The 21584-nt window shown below is 38.6% G+C and overlaps 1 protein-coding gene across 3 annotated transcripts in view; it reads right to left on the bottom strand.

Moving 5' to 3' along the window:
* The window catches only part of EGF (epidermal growth factor), a 57611-nt gene extending 37122 nt beyond the window's left edge, over positions 1-20489 (bottom strand). For 2 of the 3 annotated variants that reach the window (XM_064652100.1, XM_064652101.1), the window contains exons 1-6: positions 19854-20489; positions 10653-10784; positions 7438-7637; positions 6298-6479; positions 3289-3519; positions 1509-1711 (exon numbers count right to left, since the gene is read on the bottom strand). In XM_064652100.1, the coding sequence (XP_064508170.1) occupies positions 1509-1711; positions 3289-3519; positions 6298-6479; positions 7438-7637; positions 10653-10784; positions 19854-19980 (1075 nt within the window). In that variant the 5' untranslated portion in view covers positions 19981-20489. The remainder of the gene's footprint in view (positions 1-1508; positions 1712-3288; positions 3520-6297; positions 6480-7437; positions 7638-10652; positions 10785-19853) is intronic. The other variant, XM_064652099.1, reaches the window with a different exon arrangement.
* Positions 20490-21584: the final 1095 nt, after the last annotated feature.

Genomic DNA, 21584 nt, shown 5'->3' with positions numbered 1-21584 from the left:
ACACGTAACACAACCGACAGTCCCTGAGGTTCAAGAGACTACCTTTCTTAGTCATGGTCTCTTCCTCTCTATCTTCCTGCATAGGTAAACATTGTGACAGACACTCAAGGAGACCTCGTAAGACCTTCTGAATCTCAGTGTAACAACCCTGTGATGTGTGGAGATGCTGCTGTCTGCAGCACAAACATATCCTGCCCTAGTTACTCTGTATGAGAGCACCAGATGTGTCAGTTAAAGAAAGTACTTCTGCTTGCCAGGATGACCATTTTCCTCAAAGTAAGCACACAACAGATATTGTCTTTGAATTGATGCTCCCTGTCCTTACAAGTGTAAACTTGATTTCCAGGAACACTTTATCTTCTGCATCTCAACAGCTCTTTGCACTGAAAACAAAACATTTGAAAGGGAAAATTCCCTTGAAGTTTTGATTTTTCCACTCAGATCAGTCTTCAAAATGAGAGATGGCATGGTACCATATGAAGCTGTTGGCTGGCATGCAAAAAGACAAAGCCTGTTTTAAAGTAGATATTTTAAAATAGTTCAAGAGAGATATTTACAGTTTCATTTTCATTACAAACAAAAATGAACACTAAATTCTCGTCATGTCTTTATATCACTTCAGCCTCTGGGAACCCCTGGACATCTTCCCTTGGGAGTTCTGCAACCACTGCTCAACAAAGAAATGCCTCTATGCTGTTTTCTTGTCTTTCTTATCCAAGCAAAACTGGTGACAAAAGCTATTCCCCTGAAGTAAGAGTGCTCTGTCTGCTTTCCAGAGAGCAGAGAACAAGACATTATTTCCCCTGGACATCCCTCACTTCCTACTGTCTCAGCAGGAATCCTCGAGTGAGGTGAGCTCTTGATAGTCAACTACCTTCATTTTTGGATCCACAGCGAAAGGCAGCAAGATGACCAACTCATATTGGAATTTATATCAATTAAAGAGACTTGAGGCTCTTATTCCATAGCTATTATAGCAACTTCAAGTCTTTCTAAGACAGACTGACTCTTAACTGAGCCATTTCACAGCAAAGGTGAGACATCCACAGTATCACTTGTAGGACATACTTCGTGCTTAAAATCCTTCAATGCCATAATAATCAGAGGTGTTTAAACGCATATTAGATTAAAACTTTCAGAATTAAGCAGACATTTGAAAAAGATAATATAGGTGGAGTATTAAAAAGCTGTATGCTTTTCGCATTTAGCAGGACAGCATAAAAATACTTTTGTGTAAACAGAAGGATGAGAAGGAGAAAGCCACATATATCTGCATGTGTATATAGAATAATGAAATCAGTGGTTCGTGTTTGGTACACCTCCAGCCTGATACTCAGCTGGATTTACACACAACAAATGGAACTGTGGATCACTGAAGTTAAAGGAAACTTTTTCCTTTACTTCAATTAACCATGGAATTTTGCCAAAGAAAATTATTACTGTAGAGAATCAGAGTGTATGACATAGTTATTCTCACAAATACAACTGTACCATTTCATTTTCCTTACCCAAATCCTGAGAATCAGTTCTTGCACCTGGCTGTTTAAAAGGATGTACTATTTTTATCTCCACTGGTGGAAAAAATGATGGCTTCAGGCTAATTGTGACTACAACTTTTCCAGTATATTTGTTGGCTCTCCATATCATGCCAGATTTCAACTCTGAGTAGTACAGGTGCTCAGCAAAGAGGGACATACCAAGCAATTGATGTCTATAACAAGAGAAGATAACACAAAGTGGCACATTACTATATATTTACTCACTCAAACATTTTTTGAGCATCTAGTTCAGTCAAATTCACTGTAAATAACCTTTCTTTGTATTCCTATATATAAATATAGTATTATCTTCTATCTATGAGAATCAGATGAGGTGCAGAGACATTCCCGAAATAATGCAGCACTCATAATCCTGCAAATTTGCAAAAAATAAACACAAAATGGATAACCTGCATTTCTCATGGGTTTTATGAGCTATTGTTCAGGACTAACTCAATTGGAAGAGAAAGCTTAAGTATCACTCCACTTCTGGTGAACCCAGCAACTAAAATAAACGCTTTCTTGAAGGATGTAGGTCAGATAAGTTCCACCTCTTCCCAATACACAGTGCCTGCTCTGACAATTCTGACTGTCCAAGGAAATCAAGGTGGAGATGGAGAAGTAAGAGTAGGATGTTCTGAAATCCATCTTCTGCTGCTTCTCCTACGGCAGGAATGTAGTTTCCATTCACTGGTCAGTTATAGCAGCTAGCAGAAACCACAAGAAGGCCCAGTTTTAAATAGGAGAGAGAGTAGAAAAGATACTGAAAGAAGTAATTCTGTCTTCCGCTTTCCAGTACATAATCCAGTTGGAAAACTGAGAATCTATATCATCCAGGCTAAAGGGAAAGTGCTGATGCCCTAGTGAACAACAGCCAATTCAAGGGAGAAAGGGGAAGAAGATAAGGAAAAATCCAATGTGATTGCTGTCAATGTAGGGAGAAACCAGCTTTGTATTCATCATTATGCAAATAGAGTGCTGCATGTTTAAATCAGCAGGCCAGCGAAAACACATATTTTTCTCATTCTGCTGTTGGCAATCCCTACTACACGTGTGCCGATCCAGCCCTACCAACAGACACTGCAGTGATACAGGGTAACCTTTCCCAAGCACCTCACTGAACACATGACCAGCACAGAGCACCTGTACCCCTGCACAGCATGGAAGTCAAAAGCACATGGTCTAACAGCCCCCTCAGCTGCGCTTAGCCCCGGCATTCGGGATCAGAGGGGGACAATTCTCTCACACAGGACAGTTTCCAACACATCTGCTGATGCTTGCTGGAGAGTCTAAGCACAGAGCTGAGCCTCCCCACCCAGCAGCTAAGGATGACAACAGACTCAGAGGAGGAAGAGAAAGACCTGATCTAGTTCAGTCTCTTCGGCACAGCTCAGACACCTGAGCTCACCCACTGTGACCTTGGATAAACCATTTAATCTCTCCTTTTGGCTCTTCTATCTGCAGAAAAAGGCCACTAATAAACACTCAGAGAGGATTTCTAAGGATTAAGTAGTTATCATTTGCTAAAAGCTTGGAAGATGGAGAGTATTGAGTGGCAGTGTTATCCTTACAACTGTGACTTTTTTCATTTTCCTATGATTAATTTTAAATTTACAGTTACATGCTGTTTGCACTACACTTCATACTCCTCATGTTATGAACTGACACAATAAAAGGAAGAATGAGGAAGAGAACTTAACAGCACTCCTGAAATGAGTGTTTTATTTCTGACAAGCTGAGGAAAACTCACCGAACAGAACTTTTGAGCAAACGAACATCTCCACCGTCATAGTCGCATGATCCAATATGGGAAATCTCTTTCCGGTGGTCGTGTTGGATCCAGTAGAGCCTTGTGTCAACCAAATCTAGTGAGATGGCCTTTATTTTTTCTGTGGTTCTTAAAACATTTATCGTATCACTTCCACTGAGGGACACCCGGTGTATGCTGGAAACTGTACCATCTGAAGACCAAAATAACAGCCTGCGGGCAAGAGAGACATGTTAAGAAAACAAAACACAAACCCACAAAACTCACATTTGCACAACCACATCACTTCTACGCACTCCTTGTTTAGTTGCTCCTGAGTACAAAATTTCTCAGTGTGATACTAGAACTACTAGTACTACTAGAGATACTAGAATTCTCTCATGTAGGTCAAGCAGGAATCAGCCCAGCTTAACCACTATTGTCTGTCTCTCTGCTTTGTTCAGCCATGCACTCAGACAGGGAAACTGGAATAACCTCTCAAGTCTATGGGGAACACCTGAAAACTTGAGGAGAGGGAGGTCTTTGAGGCAGGTCTGCGTTGCCCTCTGCCCCAGGGGAGGAATCTACCTCTGGAATTTCTAGTTGAACACACCACTTAAGTACTTAACTTAAAAACAATTTCTATTGTTCTCATTTCTATCTTCCTGCTGGTTATAGCAGCCAGACTATGCTGTTATTAAATTATAACACAGTCAAAATACATATTGAGCTCCAATACTCAAACCAGTTATACACTGAAGCTAATTGTATGTCAAGATATTCATAGATCAGAACTCAGATTTACTGATGTGATTAAGGGTAACAGCAGTTCTTCCAAAATAGCAACTTGTCCCTAATTCACATGTATTTTATTTTTTAATGTTTGAGTTTAGATTCTTTCCTTGGATTTCTTGTGGACAAAAATTCCGAGAAACATCATTATTTTGATCTATCATCATAAAATTGCAGGATTTATATGCACAAAACAATGTAGCATAAAACCACCTTTACTATGTTTATGTTTATAATTTTTTTAAGGGCCCCAAATATATTAGATCTGGCAAAGGACTATATTAAACCAGTAGAAAGAATCAGCCTCTGCCTTACAGCTTTTCCTCGCTGTTACATAGTCTATAGTAATGACAGGTATTAATGTATGAGTGAAAACACATTTCCAGAAGGTCAGTCCAATTTTATTCTGCCATTTTTAAACAGTTTGTTAATATTTACTTGCATTTCTCTAGTGAGGATTCACTTTTTACAGATAAGGAAATTAAGAAACAAAGGAAGTTACAGTCTCTGTGCACAGCTTTTGCAAATCAGTGTAGGAATAGGATATGTTAAGAACAAATAGAAAGACAGAAGAAAAATTAAGATTAGAAAACAGCTTGAGTAATTGCCAGCTTTTATTGTATTTGCCATCTTTAGACTTAATCCTTATTTTTTGGCATTTCTAAAACACCATAAAAAATGTAAAACAATCTATAGCAATAATTATATTATTGCTCCTAAAACAAAAATCCTATCACTGGTAATAGCCAGACACATATTCTAAGAAAAACTCTGTTATTACTGTATCACATTGACCTTCATTACTTGAGAGTTGCACATGTTTGGAGAAAGACATTGCTAATGTCAGATTTAGTCCACGTTTAGGCCTGTGCATGTAAACATACTGGGGATTTTCTTTCACTTCACAATTAAAATAGAGCCCTCAATAGTTTTCATACAAGCAAATTGCCATAGGGCATAAAAATGATGTTAGATTTCTTGGACTCTACTTTCTTTACAGTTTGTCTTAGTGGTCTCCCTGTTAGCACATGAGTACAACTTTTATGCACAGTGAATCACACCTAGGTGAATATCCACACTTGAGTCTTCCCAAACTTTCACATACATTCAGCAAATACATCCCTATAATGCCATTTGTGACATGTTTGAATGGTGTTTGAGAGTGGGTGTGAGGACTGTGAATATTTCCAAGGTAGATAAATGCTACATTGAAAAGTAAATCAGGAAAAAAAAATACACGGGCTGATGTCCAGGCCTTAAATCCCTTTCAAATGGCAAGGCTCTGAAGAATATTAGCAATGCTATCACCATGAGTACATGCCTGAAGGGCTGTGATATTGGCATCATGGAGATATGGTAGGATGGCTCCTATGACTGGAGTGTTGGAATGTAAGGATCCAGGATCTTTAGGAAGGACAGACAGGGGAGACTGACTCTGTGTCAGCAACCAGCTGGAGTGCATGGAGCTCAAATTGGGGATGGATGAGGAGCCAATGCAGAGTTTATGGGTCAGGATTAAAAGGTGTAGAGGATCAGGTTACATTATTGCTAGAAGCTACCTGACTGGGAAGACTGAGTGGATGTGGTCCTCTATAGGCAAATAGGAGCAGCCTCACATCCACAAGCCCCGGTCCTCACGGGGGACTTCAGGCACCCTGATATCTGTTGGAGGGACAACACAGTAGGGCATAAGCAATCAAGGAGGTTCCTGGAATATACTGATGATAACTTCCTACTCCAAGGGACAGAGGAGGAAGAGTGCTCTATGTCATCTACCTGGATTTGTGCAAAGCATTTGACACTATCCAGCATGACATCCTTCTCTCTAAACTGGAGACACGTGGATTTAACAGATGGAACACTCAGTTGATAAGGAATTGGCTGAATGGTTGCACTCAGTGAGCTGTAGTCAATACTCAGTGTCCAAGTGGAGACCAGTGGCAAGTGGCATTTCTCAGGGATTGGTATTGGTACCATCTTTGTCAGTGTAATGGACGGTGGGATTGAGTGCACCCTCAGATAACTTGCTGACAACAAACACCAAGCTGTGTGGTGCAGTCAACACGCTGTAGGGAAGGGATACCATCCAGAGGGACCTTGACAGTCTTGAGAGGTGAGCTTGTGTGAACCTGATGAAGTTCAACAAGGCCAAACTGCAATCATAGTACCTTGCATATTTGGAGTCCATTTCAATGAAATTACTAATCCATTTAAAATTACCTTTGTTCAGCATCAATGATAATCCTTGTGGGATGACCAACATCTCTTAGAAGAACTCGGCGTTTCTTCCCATTCATGTCTGTCACTTCTATGGTTCCTTTCTGTCTATTGGCCCAGAGAATGTCTTGATTTATCCAGTCAATAGCAAATCCTGAAATGCCTTTGTCTATGTAGCATAGTCTCTGTAAACAACAACAAAAAAAAAAGAGTTGACAAGAGGTATCCTGATGACTACTCCAAACTTGGTTTTCATTATAGGGAATAAAATGCCAGACTGAAACATTCTATTTCATTCCTTTGCTTGCTTCATTTTCTTTCAGACCTGTAGCTATTTCTTATTCTTTCATCACTTTCATTTGGTCTTTGTACTTACACATACCCCCTCTGAACAGAGAGACACCCTGCAAAAGGAGAAACTGTTCTGTTCAAGAAATACACTGGAGTAATCTTTTTGCTACAACTTTTTGCATTTCACACACCGTGAAGCACCCAGACCTGTACTGTTACATATGGAAGACTTCCTAACACACTGTTGCTGGTCTCTGATCCTTAAAAGTCAGTGAAAATACATCAATGAAGACTCCGCATGAGTACGCAAACACAGGCAATCTCTCTCAAACAAAAGAAGGCCCTTACACCACTAAAGTTCAGCCACAACAGCCTGTCTGCCCTTCTTAATCAGATGCAATGAACTGCATAGTTTTTTCTGAACAAAGGATGAAGTGCCAAAAGAAGCATTTATGCAACCATAGAAACCAATGAAAGGTTTGAGAAAAAAATTAGTAGGAATTGAAGCACATTCTTCTCATAGCGTTTGTGTCAGCTTTTGCTGGAGGACAAAGTTCCATAATGCCAGAGATTAATTTAAAACTGATAGAAACATTAATGTCTACAAAGCCTTAGTTTGTCTGAATTGTCTTTCCTTCATTTTTAGCTCTCCTTCACTTGATCCACAGAAAATACTGAATGTACTAAATGTGAATGCCAGTAAAACAGCCTAGATTCAGGATCAGAACTATTACAACAGCAAAAATAAATCAATGAACAGTAAAGGCAGAATTGTACCTAAAGAGCAAGTGGTTTCCATAGAGGGTTTTACGCCCATTAACTTGAAGAATTCCAGAGAACTGAGTACTCTACCTCTTGTTTTGTGCCATTCAGGTGAATTCTTTGAAGTAGTCTCCTTTCGGAGTCTACCCAATACACTTTCTCTTCTACGTAATGAAAATCCATAAGTGTTGATGGACCAGTATCAGCAACCAATCTTTCGTGATTGGTCCCTTCAGTGTCAATTCTAAAGATGGCATTTCCATGGCTAAAAAGCAGGAATGGTGCAGGGTCTGGTGTGGAGAAAACAAAAAGAGACCAATTAATTGATAAGAATTGCATTTTTGCTGCATTAAGTTCTCATCAGTAATATACTAGTCAAAGAAAAACTTCAGGATCTACCTATCTCATATTTTAATAATAGTTTTCTATTACAGAGATAGTGTATCACAGAGAACCAATAAGATATAAATGTAATGATCCTTTCATATGTAATATTGAAAATTAGGTCAAAAATCTGAGTTAGGAAACTGAGACTGCAATGGTTGTTACCACTAATCCCAAATCCTACAGCCTAGTCAGAGGTCAGAACAATCACTGCATGCTTGCCAGCTGAGGTTGGAAGAGTTTTGTCATGGATGTGTCTCCAGGTAGAAGACCACTTCAAATTATTGTGCTATAGCAAGAATTTATCACATAGAGGTGGCCTGGAGTCTCACTTCAACTGTTCAAAAAGGAAAATTAAAGATTCCAATACAGGGCAAAGGAAAAAGCTAAAGATTGTAGATGTTTCTTATGCATACAGAGGGCTGAAGGAAAACAGAAGACTTGTACTTAAAACTCAACAGCATCAACTCCTTCCAGACAAAAACTGTATTCATACTGAGTGAAGGGTAACTTAAAATACATTAAAACAAAAAGTGCTCCAATTATGCCCCAAATTCTAGGAAACCAATGAAGGTTGAAAGTGATGAGCAACTAGGATGGTCCCAATACCTTTGACACATCCTTAAACCAGTTGATATGTATAGAAATACAATTAGTGTGGCATAATGATTGGGGCTGCTGATTATACCCCTCCAAGTTTGTCAAATCCTTTGTTATTTTTAGGGTATCACCATAGAGCACCATATCACCAAGACTGCCCTATCACCAGTTTTCTTACACATAAATTTTTGAAAATTATACTGGTTTTATTGACCAGGTTCATATGTTTTTAACTAAATATCTTTACTGTTAGCATAAAACCCGATGCTTTAAACTCAACAAGTAGCACTTTACAAATATTAGACAGATGCTCTGCCTTCATCATAGTTGCAAAGTTGTTTGACAACTCCTTTCAAAGCAGAGGACTGAGACCAATTTTGATTTCTTCAAGTGAACAAAATTCTGACAAGCACCCAAGATGTAATTTTCTTTTGTTCCCAGAGGGGAACCCAGTGAAGATGATCAGCACATTGTTTCTATACTAACAGAGTGGTTTGTATCTCAAGTTTAAAGCTATCACCCAATTATAGCAACTGCTTCTAGGATTTTAATTACTCCCTTTTTTCTGCTGTTATTTGCACTGAGCAACCCCATGTGACCATATTTGAATTATGAAGATTTGCTTCACATAAATGGTAAATGAACAGTAAAGTGTAGTGAGGTTGATTTATCTAAGGAATTTGGCAGCTGCAGTGCCTGCATTTTTGCCAATTAGTTGATCAAGAGCATTTATACACTTTGGTTTTGTCCTTTACATTCTCTGAATTTCCTATCAGGTGACTATGAATGAGGGCTGTCAGTGGAACAGGAACTGAAACAAATTTTTTTTATTGCAGATTTGTGGTTTAATGATCAGGTAAACAATATCTGCACCAAAGAGCTTCCTATCTTTAAAACACAATGGTATTTCACTTGGTGCATCCCCCAGAAGGGTTTATACCTAGCATAAGGGCTCCTTATCCATCACCGTATTTCCATCAGTCACTTTCTACTGTTACTATAAATATTAGTAATAACGTGTTAAAAAGTTGAAGTCCTCCAATATGAAGGTAGGATTTTTCTTTGAAAGATACCTGTGCACAAATAGTGCAGTTAAGTAACATGTTTCTTTTCACGTCTCTTCAGTTCAGAAGTGAAGAGTTCACAAAAGATCCGATTTTTAAAAATAGGAACATTCTATTTAAGGGACCAGAGATGTTTAGGCAGGACTATAAAAAATCCAGTTTGGGTTTTTGCGAGTCACGTGTAGCTGATAATTATGAAGATTCTAGGGGTAACTAAAGTAATTGTGTTGGTGGCAGTTTGGGAGCTATACGGAATATTTTTGGTCATGTTCATGGTCCCAAAGACTACGTGCATAGGGACTCAAGTCTATCTCCTACTTCTTGGGTCAGAAAAATGCCTTATCACATCCCATCTCTGCATTAGCAAGAGTCTCAGGTAAATATTAGTCAAAAAAAAAAATCCTGAGATTCTGGATCAGGAGGGAGCTGTGGCATAACCCAGACATGAATCAAAGCCAGGCATTTGGGAAACGAAAGTGGAGAGGTGAGAAGTGTACTCCAGAGCACTCCCACCTCATACTCTAGATGCAAATATAGGGTTAAACCAATCAGTAAAATCCAACTTGATTTTTTTTCCAGGGTAGCATTAGTTGAGGGCAAAATGAAAGTTATTCAAAGGCCACAACTGTGAATATTTTTCTCTTAGAAGAGCTAAAACCTGTTAAATTTAAATGCATCTTCCACATTTAAAAATCAATTTATTTTTAAATAGCTAAGGACAGAGCAAGGGAGAAAGATAACTTATAGGAGCACTCATGTTTTTTAAGACACTGCTGATGGATGAAACAAAAAATAAGGGCTTCCTGCTTAGAGTTTCACAGCACTGTCCCTAAAACCTAGACACACTGGAAAGACATCAACACCACTAGACTGAAAGAGGCTAAGGTAGCAAAATCTTTTGTACTGCCACATCTTCCTGGAAGTAGTTATAATGGGATAAGAGAGTTTACAGTTCTGAGCACGCAGAGAAGGCTAAACAGGAAATAATTGTTTAGTTTTATTTGTTTCCATATTTTCATATTTTCATTCATCTTTTCACCACTATACTTTTCATTCTTCACCATCACTCTTCTGTGGCACCCACTTTTGGCCTTGCCACTTACCCACAGAATAGAAGAGACAGGTTTTTTTATCAGTGAACTAGAGCACCCCAGTCGCTGTCCAGCAGGGACCAGCAGGCATGGTTCACTTTGAAATATAAAGCTAACTAAATCTCTAAATCTCTTTTTCAGTCATCAAAAAAGAAAGTGACCTTACCATTCACATAGCAAGACCGTTTGTCAATATCCAAAGAGTAGCCAGGCAAACAAGAGCAGACGTAGGATCCTGGAATATTGATACAGGTTTGGCCGCAGGTTCCCAAACCACCTTCAAGGCACTCATCAATATCTGAAACAGGCATTTGAAAAAGATCAGGAAAATTCAGCTTGGAAGAGTAGCATGAGCAAGGAGAAAGAGTACCTTTGACATAGTTATCTAATAATAAATTGGGCACAAAATTTAATATCCTATCATTAAAAAAAGCAAGATGAGGATGGCTGTATTCCTTCATGCATTGGTTTCTGAATTATTGTTTTGTCCATTGTCATGCTCATAGTGATTCTGGAGGGTGTTGGGGTTTTTTTGAGTTTCCTTTGATGTCTAGGAAAATTACTCTTCTCCCTTGTGTTTGGGCACTCTGGTCTCTAATTGCCCAAACACAGGGAACAGACTTGTCTTGATTTGTGTTATTATTTGCTATGCAAATGCTGCTCGCAGCTGCTTCCGTCAATCTTTATCCCTTTATCAACAATAATAATTTTGCCAACAAATTAACAGACTTTGCAAAACAACAAAGCAGAAGACTGCTACAGCACTGAGTTCAATGTTGAGCTCATTTTGGTTTGAGTCAAATCTCAAACACACATACAAAACACTAAAACTCCCACTATATTCTGACAGCAACAAGCCCAAACCAAGGCAACAAGCAAACTAATTAGAAACTGGACTTTTAACTGGGAGATTAAGCTAGAGCCTTCAGAAATTAAAAGATATTTGCCATATTTATGGTGTTTTATCAGGGTTGAGGCAGTAACTGTTAATTAAGTCCTAAATTAAGGAATTTATTTTTCAAAAAAAAATATTACTACTGAGGAGCATTGTTTACAGTAAGGGGAAAAGAAATTAATCCCTTTGGCAATACCATGGATAATTGTCCCACAAAACTGAGATAAATTTTAGTGCCTACTGAAAACAGATGCAGCTTTCCAAGGTACTTGATGTCTGGCAGTACCATATGCTGGCATATTTCTTGTATACTTTCTTCAACTGTTGTGAGGGCTGCTATAAGGAGCAGCTGCTTCCTTGCCCAAGTACTATTACTTGGGCAGTGGCTTTTGTTCTGGGTTTTATCAGCTGACTTCACATATGCAGGAATAAAAGAATCAACAAATTTTGTTTTAACGAGACACATTTGTTAAGTCACTAAAGGACATTGATTCATAACCAAAACTAGGATTGTGAGTGTCATGTGAGAATTCTCTTAGTTTAAAGAAGGGCAGAAGTGGCACCTTAACTACAAGGAACAGCAATTTAATCAACTCACGAAACTTTAAAAGAAACTTTCTCAGTAACTTAGGGAGAGTTAACCAACTAGATCTCTGATATACCATGGTTCTGGGTCCTGTATCCTTTAACTGCTTTAAGAAACTATATGTATCTGAAGTGTTTAGGGGTTTCTTCTCTGTCAAGTATCAAAGTTGTTAAAAAATAATGTAAATGCTTTACAGTCACCTAATGTGTCTGTACAGACTAGGGAAAGTTTCATATTGTTTTTAGAGTTTTCCCACAACCTTATGTTCCAAATAGCAGATGAACTAATTTGGCAGTGCATGAAATGTAGTCAGAGCACGTGCAACCGATTTCTGTTTAACGGATTACGAAGGTAAACCAGAAATATTTTCAGCAATGTAATTCCACGAAGTACTCTAATTCTAACCCACAATTTTCTTCCAACAATCAGCTTTCAGGAGAGTATTTTCCCTCATGTACTAGGATTGTACATTCCATTCTCCACAGCATTAAAGGAGTAACTCCTCCAAATCCCCTCTAGAAAGGTTTGACTGGCTTAGAAGTGTTAATGGGCTACAGAAACCACAAGCTCCAGGTCACCATTTTAAAATTAGATATTCCTAGCAAACGTTGTCTGGATGGCATTAAAACTAAAGGCCTCTCTGATAGCCCATGTGGGGGGGCTTTGGTGACCTCAGATCATTGTCCAGCTGCTGTTGGTGCTAGACACAAAGACCAGTTGTCTCTCTCTTGCTGAGCACTAGTTTTCAAACCACGTACCTGACTGATTAAACCAGAGAGTTAACCTGATCTAGTCACCAGTGCCGCAGCAGGTGCAAGACTGTGTCGATAAAGGCTATAATGTAGTTTATGTTAGTCAAAATACTTTTATGACAATAGTAGCTTTTAAATGAACTTGATGTTATTCCTCTGTGGAAATCACAAGTACGGGTGACAAAGGCAACTGTTTGGATGTAAGATTGCTAAAGAGAGAAGTTTTTTGATTAAGCTATGTGAAACACTGCTGAGCTATTATTCAATCACAATAAAGAGCACATTAAATAAGAATAAAAAAAGTTAGGCCTGACCTACAGATTGTATATGGAACTGCTTTTTCTGAGAAGGATTTGTGTTCATACTGGATGGAAAGCTGACCTCTTACCATGTCAGTGGGCATGAAAATTCAAATCAAAACACCTATAAACACAAGAAAAAATACTGATGTGGGGAAAAAAATTACTTCTGTAAATGGCAGTGGTCAGATAATATTGGCATGCTGTTTGTATTTCTCAGATATAGGTTGTTAAAGGAACTCAAGAAATTAGAAGGTATATACAACAAGGATAAAAAACCTGATTTGAATGTATGGAAAAGTGCTTTTCTGTGAGACACTTAAAGAGTTCAGAATGTTTAGAATATCAGAAAGAAATTTGGAAGAAGATTGATCACCATAAATAAATACCTTTACAAAGAAAAAGTAGTATATTTTCTAAAAGATACTCTAATCAGGAACCATTAAACAATGACTGATGGCTCAGAACTGAAGCCAGGGAATTCAAATTCAGACATTAAATTCAAATTTTAACAGGAAGGGAATTCGCTAAGGGAACTAGCTATCCAAAAACCCCTGAAGGCATGGAAAACATCACAGGATACTCTAAAGTCAGGATCAGACTGGGAAGACATGCTTTAACCAAGCACAGGTTACTGAGCTACATACCAAGGTAAGAGGACAATGACCTTTTATTTACAGGATGGATTTTCCAGCTTTATATGAGTGTACAAAACAGGAAAGAGCATACTCATTGATCAGGCTACAAGAATTTGCACTGTCTCCCCAGTAACTGTACTTGAAGAGAAGATTTCAGGGTTATTGACCTGTCCATTTTCATCATCACCAAAACTCACATAATCAAGCAAATCCCACACATACTGAAAAGCAAGCCATCCCTCTAGCTGAAGAACAGCTATCATGGAAGAATAATAACTACCCGATAAAAGGCCAGGTCAGCCACCGGAGAATGCCGCTTCCAGTGGTAAACAGGAGAAACCAAGAGACACAGTGCTATTGTGAAACACACAGCAGCACTGTGAATGTTTGGCTTTTATGGAATTAACAACAGAAGGGAATCCTATGCTTAACACACTCTCTTCTTTGCTTAAAGCACAAACAAACAAACAAAACCCAACCCAATCAACCAAAAACACCAACCCCAAAACAAACAAAAAAAAGAAACAGAACAAAGCTGTTTCTTAAGATTTAAGAGAACTCGATCACAAAACCATCCATCAGGTGTAACTAGCAGTGCTTTCATCTGCACTTTTAGTGCCAAAGGAAAGCATGGAGTTGCATCCTGCTGTAGCTGTTTTACGCGTCCTGGCAACCACATCCCCCAGTGGGAACTTTACCCTGTGAAAGAAATCGGCTTAGTGAACACAAAAGCTGTCTGCAGTGCCCTGACAGCCAGCTCTGAAAGAAAGAATGAGGTTCTGCTTAGTTCTCAAAGGCTTCTTTATGCAAAAAATGCCTTGAGAATCAGCAAAAACGATGAATCATGTCATCACGATGTTGGCAGCTCTCAATGACTTTGCATACAAATATACTACTTTATTGAGAGTCCTGAGAAAGGCTCTGGTTGCAGAAGGTTGAACCATTAGTATGCATGTCAGGGATACAGAGAAACCACAGTGAGCTAGAACTTGCATTTCATTATGGCCCCAAATACTTACATTATATACATATATATGTGCAGATACATCCACTCAAATAACCTCACACAAATTTAGTTCCTGTCAAGTTGGACTGGGGATTAACTCAATCCACTATATCTAGCAGCACCATAATCTTTTCAACAAAGTTGAAAACGAAATTTTATCTGGGTGACAAAAAAAGCAGCCCATTCCTTTTATCTATTTTGTTTAAAGCATACAGCTCAAAGAACAGAAAATAGCTAGAAATGGAAAAAGATACTCCAGCTATCAGCAGACCACAATAAAATAGATGATGCATAGCTCAGTATCTTTTCTCTCCACTTTTAAATGAGGCTTAAAATGCAACCTTATCATTCACAATTTTTGAGAGGAGAGAGGTGGTGAAGTGCTCCCATACTATGGTAAGAAATACAATATGAATACAATAAGGTGGTTATCAACTCCCAGACTCTTTCAGCCCAGAGCCACAGAGATGATCATATCACATATCATATGACAGCAAGAGCAAGCTTATTATTTATCAAGTATAAAATAGAATCAAATTTAGAATTTAAATGGAATTTAGAAACCACTCATAGATATCTCAAAGAGAAAGGGCAAAAAAGATTTTCAGGAACTACAATATCTTTTTTTTTTACTTTCTGGACTCCGACTCAAGTGTTTGCTCACTAGAATGTAAAAAAAAAAAGGTTTTATCTTCAAAATAAATTCTATGTGTAAATTACTAACTACAGTATGGACCTCTACTTCCTGGATCATGCAACTTTCAACAGACTATTATTGGCTTGCCTTTCAAAGACCAAGTTCATGAGGCATCCATCAAATGCTGTCATCCAGCTTCCTTTAAAATCAGATTTCAAATTAGATACTAGAAAGTAATCAGTTTGTTTTTAAAGAGAATAACTGCTATTTTCCCCTAAAGAAAACAATGAGTCTTGTAGTATTAGTTATTGGCCCTGGAGTCTGCCCCTTAGCCTTTTCAGTATTAAGCATCATGTGATATGTGATGCCATTTCTGTCCTTTCTTGTAATATATTTGCCTCTTTCCTGTTTTGATCTGAGTTTTTACAGCTGAAGACAGTATTTTTCCACATTCAGCTGGATCCAATTTCCAGATAATTCAGTGTGAATCTTCTCATTAATTGGTCTCTGGGTTCAGACCCCTGCTCAAGAATTCCTGAATACTATTTGGTAAAAATACAAGCATCTTTCCCCAAGGCAGTATTATGTGAAGTGAGCTAGCTGGAAGATAACTACTGAAAACAAAGAAACAAACACGCCTTGACTGCTGCTCTTCTGAGACACAGAGGGAAACAGTGGCAACTTATCAGGTTTATCCCTGCCACAACAGGGGGAGAAAAAGCAGTTCCCCATTTCATTGGCTCTTACTGCTCCTTATGAGATGCTTGCAAAGAAAGGAGAGCTGTGAACTAATAAGGTTTTGGCATTTCATATTTCTCAGAATACAGTCAAGAAGTTTTAACAGCATGTCTTCAGAAGGCTGTATGGAGCGAAGTGAACCCAGGATTTAGCTAATTAGGGTAAATTTGAAGATGTAAAACAAAGAGTAATAACTTAATATTACTCATCTCCAGTGCTCCATGGCAGGAGAGAGGTGAACAGTAAGAAAGGAAAGAGGAAAACTTGAGACACAGAAAGAAGTATCTGACCAAAAGAGCTGACCTAGATAGCTGCAGTTGTCACCTTCAATTGCAGGCTCTAGCTCTGTTGGAATGTGTAGCATGTTAGTCCTGAAGAAGTGACAAGGACTGAGCAGTTAATGTCAGGATCTGGTAGAGATGTGCAGAGTTTAAGAACCTGTGATTATGCAAAACTTCAGTACTGTGGGTTTTGGTTTGCCTTCTTCCGAGACGTTTTTACAATACTGTTGGTTTTTTTAAAAATAACTATCTTTCTTCACTTTTAAAATTTAAGTAGTGAGTATTTAATGTCAGCCCTGAAACCAAAGTACACCTCCAGTGTTGCAGTATCCAGAAGACAATATACTTTCCTAGAGTATCCCAAGACTAACAGGCGTTAGTATCTACTCTAAAATTGATAATGCAAGGGGCTGTTCTAGGGTCTTCTTCAGATAAATAGTGCCATGTGGAAAACTTTTTTGGTCTTGAGTAGGGAAAGAGTCTATACAACATGACAGAATAAAAAATACTGTTGTTAAAGTGGTATTTCAGGAGGGCACAGGTATTTCAGGAGGCAACAGATTCCAACAGCTACAGGCCCATCCCCTGGTGTACCACGTATGCTTACATTGTCAAATATGTTGGAAATCAAAGCTCTCCTGGGATCCACTATGCATATGTTTTTTCTTTGTAGGCTCCTTTGTAGGTCAGGCCATTTTTCTTCAGCAGTAGAAGGTTCTATGTTTTTACTGGGGTCTAACGAAGTGAGTTATTTAAAGGTGACTGAGTCCCCAGTCCTGATATCAGTTTAAAATAAATTATTAATTCAAAATAGCAATGTCAAAAAATGTAGAAATGCTTCCAATTCTACCATAACTTGTCAATAAATTGATGCATTCATTCACCAGACTAGTGTTGTTCTGACCTTGTGATCTCTTCTTCCATACTTTCTCTCCTGTAAATCTTGCTGTTGTAGAACACAACCCCTCTGAAAAGTCTCTCCTCTCTTGACATACGAAGTCAGGATTCAAATAATCTCTCTTAAAATAACTGTATAAAACTGTGTGACATTTAGGGTTAGATTTCATTATACTTCCACAGGATGAGGAGGTCTTTGATCTTTGAATATCCAGAGAAATAAAAGGAACTAATTAAGAAGTGAGGTATTTAGCAATGTAAGAAGAGCACAGCCCAGACCTTTGTCTGTAGTGGCAGTGTGGAAAACAAATCTAGAAAAGCCTATACACTTTCTGATAAGTCACCGGTAACAGAGAGCAGACACCTCCTCAATTCAGGGTAGTCCTTATGGCTGGCAGGTTGCCACCAGAGTCACAGATGATTAAGAATATTTTACAATTGGTATATCTATTACAGCTCACCCAGAACGGTCGCCAAGCCACGATTCAGCTTGCTGTCATTGTTCAGAAGTCAGTGGTATGAGTCACATCTCCCACTCACCACTTTTATCCCTAGTATTACCTTCAAAGCCTGCCTCCAGCTTCCTCCCACTTGCTTTCACTGCACCCTCTGTCTCACATAGTTATTGAACCAGAATGTCATACGTCCAGTCTTCTGGTCAGAACACCAGTTGTGTATCCAATACACAGAGGAAAGAGCCAGGGAAACCCTTACACCAAAGCATCCTTCAGTCTTACAGTTCATGTCAGAATTTCACCTTCACTTAATCCCCTGTAATCCAGTGGTCTGTAATTGAAAAATTACCCTAACATATCTCATTTTTCACTTATTCTATGTCATGGAATTGCTCAGAGTATGTCATAGTAATGTTAGCTTTTATGCAGAAGATTTCTTCTATTACTATTTCTTTGAGAGTTTGCTGAGCTACTGGCCAATCTGTTTTGGTGCTTTACCTAGAGTCCTCCATTCATACAGCAGCTAATTTTCAACAGAAAAGACATGCAGGGCAGGTTATGTCTTCATTAATGAAATAGCAGTGTGCATCAATATGCAAAATACGTTCACTGAAATAAAAAAATATGTCTTTTGCAGCACTTTTCATGTTAATATTTAGAGCCCTTTTTTGGCTCTAAACAATTGCCGATCAATACCCTTCATCTCAGCAGGATTCTCCCATCATATGTGAGCTCTTAATTGGGCAATTCCGTAATATAGAAGTCATAACTAATGAACATCCTAATTCCCTTGTGGAAGCAAAGTACCTATTAATGAATAGTTTCATCTGCAGGAGAGGCTGTGTAAAGTGCAACAGCTGCTAAGGATATGGTATATACACTGCATATATTTCAGATTGAGGTTTCAGACAACCAGGTCTAGTCTGGTCCCATGGACTGAACAGCCATTAACAGCAGAGAGGGTAGATGCTCTTCTACAGGAACACCCCCTGGTTTAAGTTTGCCTAAAGGGAATCCAGTTTGTGTATTTTGAGTGCTTTTTAATGTGAAGCAAGCATAGTAAGAGGTGGCAATACGGAGATCAATTTCAGAAGTATGCTTCTTATTTAAATTGAAGCATCAGTGTGGAAGCACCCCAGGTGTGTTTGGCTCTCAGATAAACCTTCAGTCAGGTTTATAATTTGTACACAAAACATTCCTAGCTCCTCCTCTCTCAATATGACATCATTTAACATGCATACTTCTATTTTCTGCTTACAAGATGGTATTTCTTGACAGAATGCACAGAGGAGGCACCTGTTATTACATCACTAGAATCACGACAAGAACTGAGTCAGAGCCCAAGAGCCAAGAGAAGCCCAAGGAATCTAAGGCAAAAGCATTAAATCCAAGTATTATGTCTGTTTGCTTGAATCCTTACAGAGCATTTCCTTATCTCCTTACTGCAAACCCCACAACTTCATTGGTTCTGGATTTCTTAAAAAAATTGGACCTCAAGGTAGCAGGGGAGGGAGAAGGGTTCTGTCATTTTTTGTCTTGAACTTCGTAAAGAGTAGGAACCTGCATTTTACATGCTCTAAATCGCTGGAGGTGATTATAGTAATATCAGTGTCACACATTTCGCCCAGACTTCAGTACTACAGTATCAAGCACATCTGCAATTCATGTATTGTATGAGACGTACTAATATGAACACATCTACATGCACCAATCAGCATAGGAAGAATAGTTTTTGAAGTTATCTAACCCACATCTAAGTGTATACTAATGCATAATCAGTAAAATACTCTTTCTATATGCATATAGAAATAAAAAACCACATTTGTACACAAATTTTACATATATAGAAGCATGAATACATGCATGCACGTGTACTGAAACTACAGAGACACTAAAAGCTACAGCAAGGAGTTTTGTGCACTAGAGAACAGTTCAGATTTCTTAATGATCATATGAAAATATATCCTGCTTTCTAATACTTAAACTGACAGAAAAGTACTGATTTCTGGAAAAAAAAATGAGCTCTGTTCATTTTGAGAAGCAACAGATATTGAGAAGCTGATTTATCAGTTCTGCCAGTACAACACGCAAGCAATCTGTAAAAAAACTCTTTGAAAATCATAAAGCTAAATTAAGAGAATACAAATGCAGTTTTCTTTATCTGGGAATGTTCAGCAACTTACCTATACAAGCAGAGTTTTCAGGCTTTAATCTGTATCCATTAGGACAGTTCCAGTGCTGCAGAGCTGAGAGGCTGACAAAACCAATTTTAAAAACCACCGGCAAAAAAGCAACAAGGAAGGGAAACATAATCTTGAGGGTTTTTTTGAGCCGTCACTAAAGAAAAACTAGCTTGTATTCAGTCATATCCAGGACAAGATGAACATGTGCAATCCCAAAAGGTTTCTGCAATCTCCCACTTTACACTCAGACATCTTATCACAATACCAAGTTTTATCTTTGCCTTGCTTTTCTTGTCACTTTAGACCTTACTGCGTCTGACTACAACCTTGAATAAATTCCTGGGAGATTTCTTCCCTGCACACATCAGGGCTTTTTTTCTCTGTCTCTTTCGTTTCTTTTTTTTTTCTCTTTTGGAAGCCAAGTATGAAATGCCTGACCCTCCTGCCACAAATTTAACACAGCTTAAAAGCAATGCTCGCAAGGATCATTGCAAATTTCTTTGCAACAAGCAAAACTGCTGTTTAAGTCCTAAAAATTGGAAAACTCTTCACGACATCTCTCAGTGGAGTACAGGCAGCGAGATCTCCAGGTACTGTCCTTCTCAGAAACGCAGTTGCTTTTTACATTCAAACTTGGACGGACTCCTCTTTTCTTTTTAAAGCTCTGCTTGCCCCACCTCTTCTCTTTTTAGTACCACTTGAGTGAACCCTGTGTTTGCAAATAGTAATGTGGTCAGTTCCTTACTACAGGGAACTGAGCCAGCATGCAGATATCCAGCCACCCATTATAAATACAGTCTCTTTAGAAAAGTAGCCCCTCCTGCTTGAGAAGTACCTGTGGCTTTCAGCTAAGTTTTTTTCCTCAGAGATTTTAAGCAGGTTTATATGATTCCTGTTCAATCATGATTAGTTGCATTCATTTTAATATCATCATGTGTTGTACCACCAGAAACAAATTTTGTCATCAAAATATTCCATGCAAAAAGGAGGGGGGGGGGGGGGGGGGGGGGGAAGAACCCCTCTGGTTTCTCTGATATATTTCAACTGGAAACTCAAATCAGCTTAAGGTCAAGTTCAAATCTAGGGTATGTGTTTGTAATTCCGAAGTTGAAACCATCTCTCTCAGGTCTCAATTTGGCCTTTGTGTGTTTCCAGGGAAACACCTGCTGTCAGAGACCAGGGCAACGTGTTCTGACCCTGCATATCTCACAGATGTTGCAGTCATTTGTATGTACACTAGTGCTGCACAACTCTACTGTTGGGATGCAATGCTCTTTTACACCTGTTCCACTGAGGTATAAAAACTAGACAAATTACCACTGCATTAAGCTCATAATTCTTCAGTATTGAAAAAAATCTCCTTTTTCCCAGTCCATCAACCTAGACCAGCAAAGCTCTAGAGCACAGGCATAAGTTTGTGCTTATAAGAGTTGCTGAATTTTGAATGTCCTGAGGTTTAAGCAGGTGTTTAAATGGTTGACTGAGCCAGGCTTTGTCAAGCTAACTGCTGTGAGGCATTCTAGGTTTGACATTTTTTTCTTTCCTTTGATTTTTTAAATTTTATTTCTGCAGCATTGTGCTAGAATAAATACTAACACAACAGTTGGATACAGCAGCAGCATCAGATGGTAACCTACAGCTGTACAAGTTCCATCTTTGGGAATTCTTCCCCTTCCCTCCCTTTCTCTCCCCATACTTATCTGAATCGATAAGAGTCCAGACTTGCACTGT

Source organism: Pseudopipra pipra, chromosome 4 (genome assembly GCF_036250125.1).
Source record: "Pseudopipra pipra isolate bDixPip1 chromosome 4, bDixPip1.hap1, whole genome shotgun sequence".
NCBI classification, from domain to species: Eukaryota; Metazoa; Chordata; class Aves; order Passeriformes; family Pipridae; genus Pseudopipra; species Pseudopipra pipra.
The sequence above is the reverse complement of the archived record's forward strand: the minus strand, read 5'-3'. Positions and strand labels throughout refer to the sequence as shown.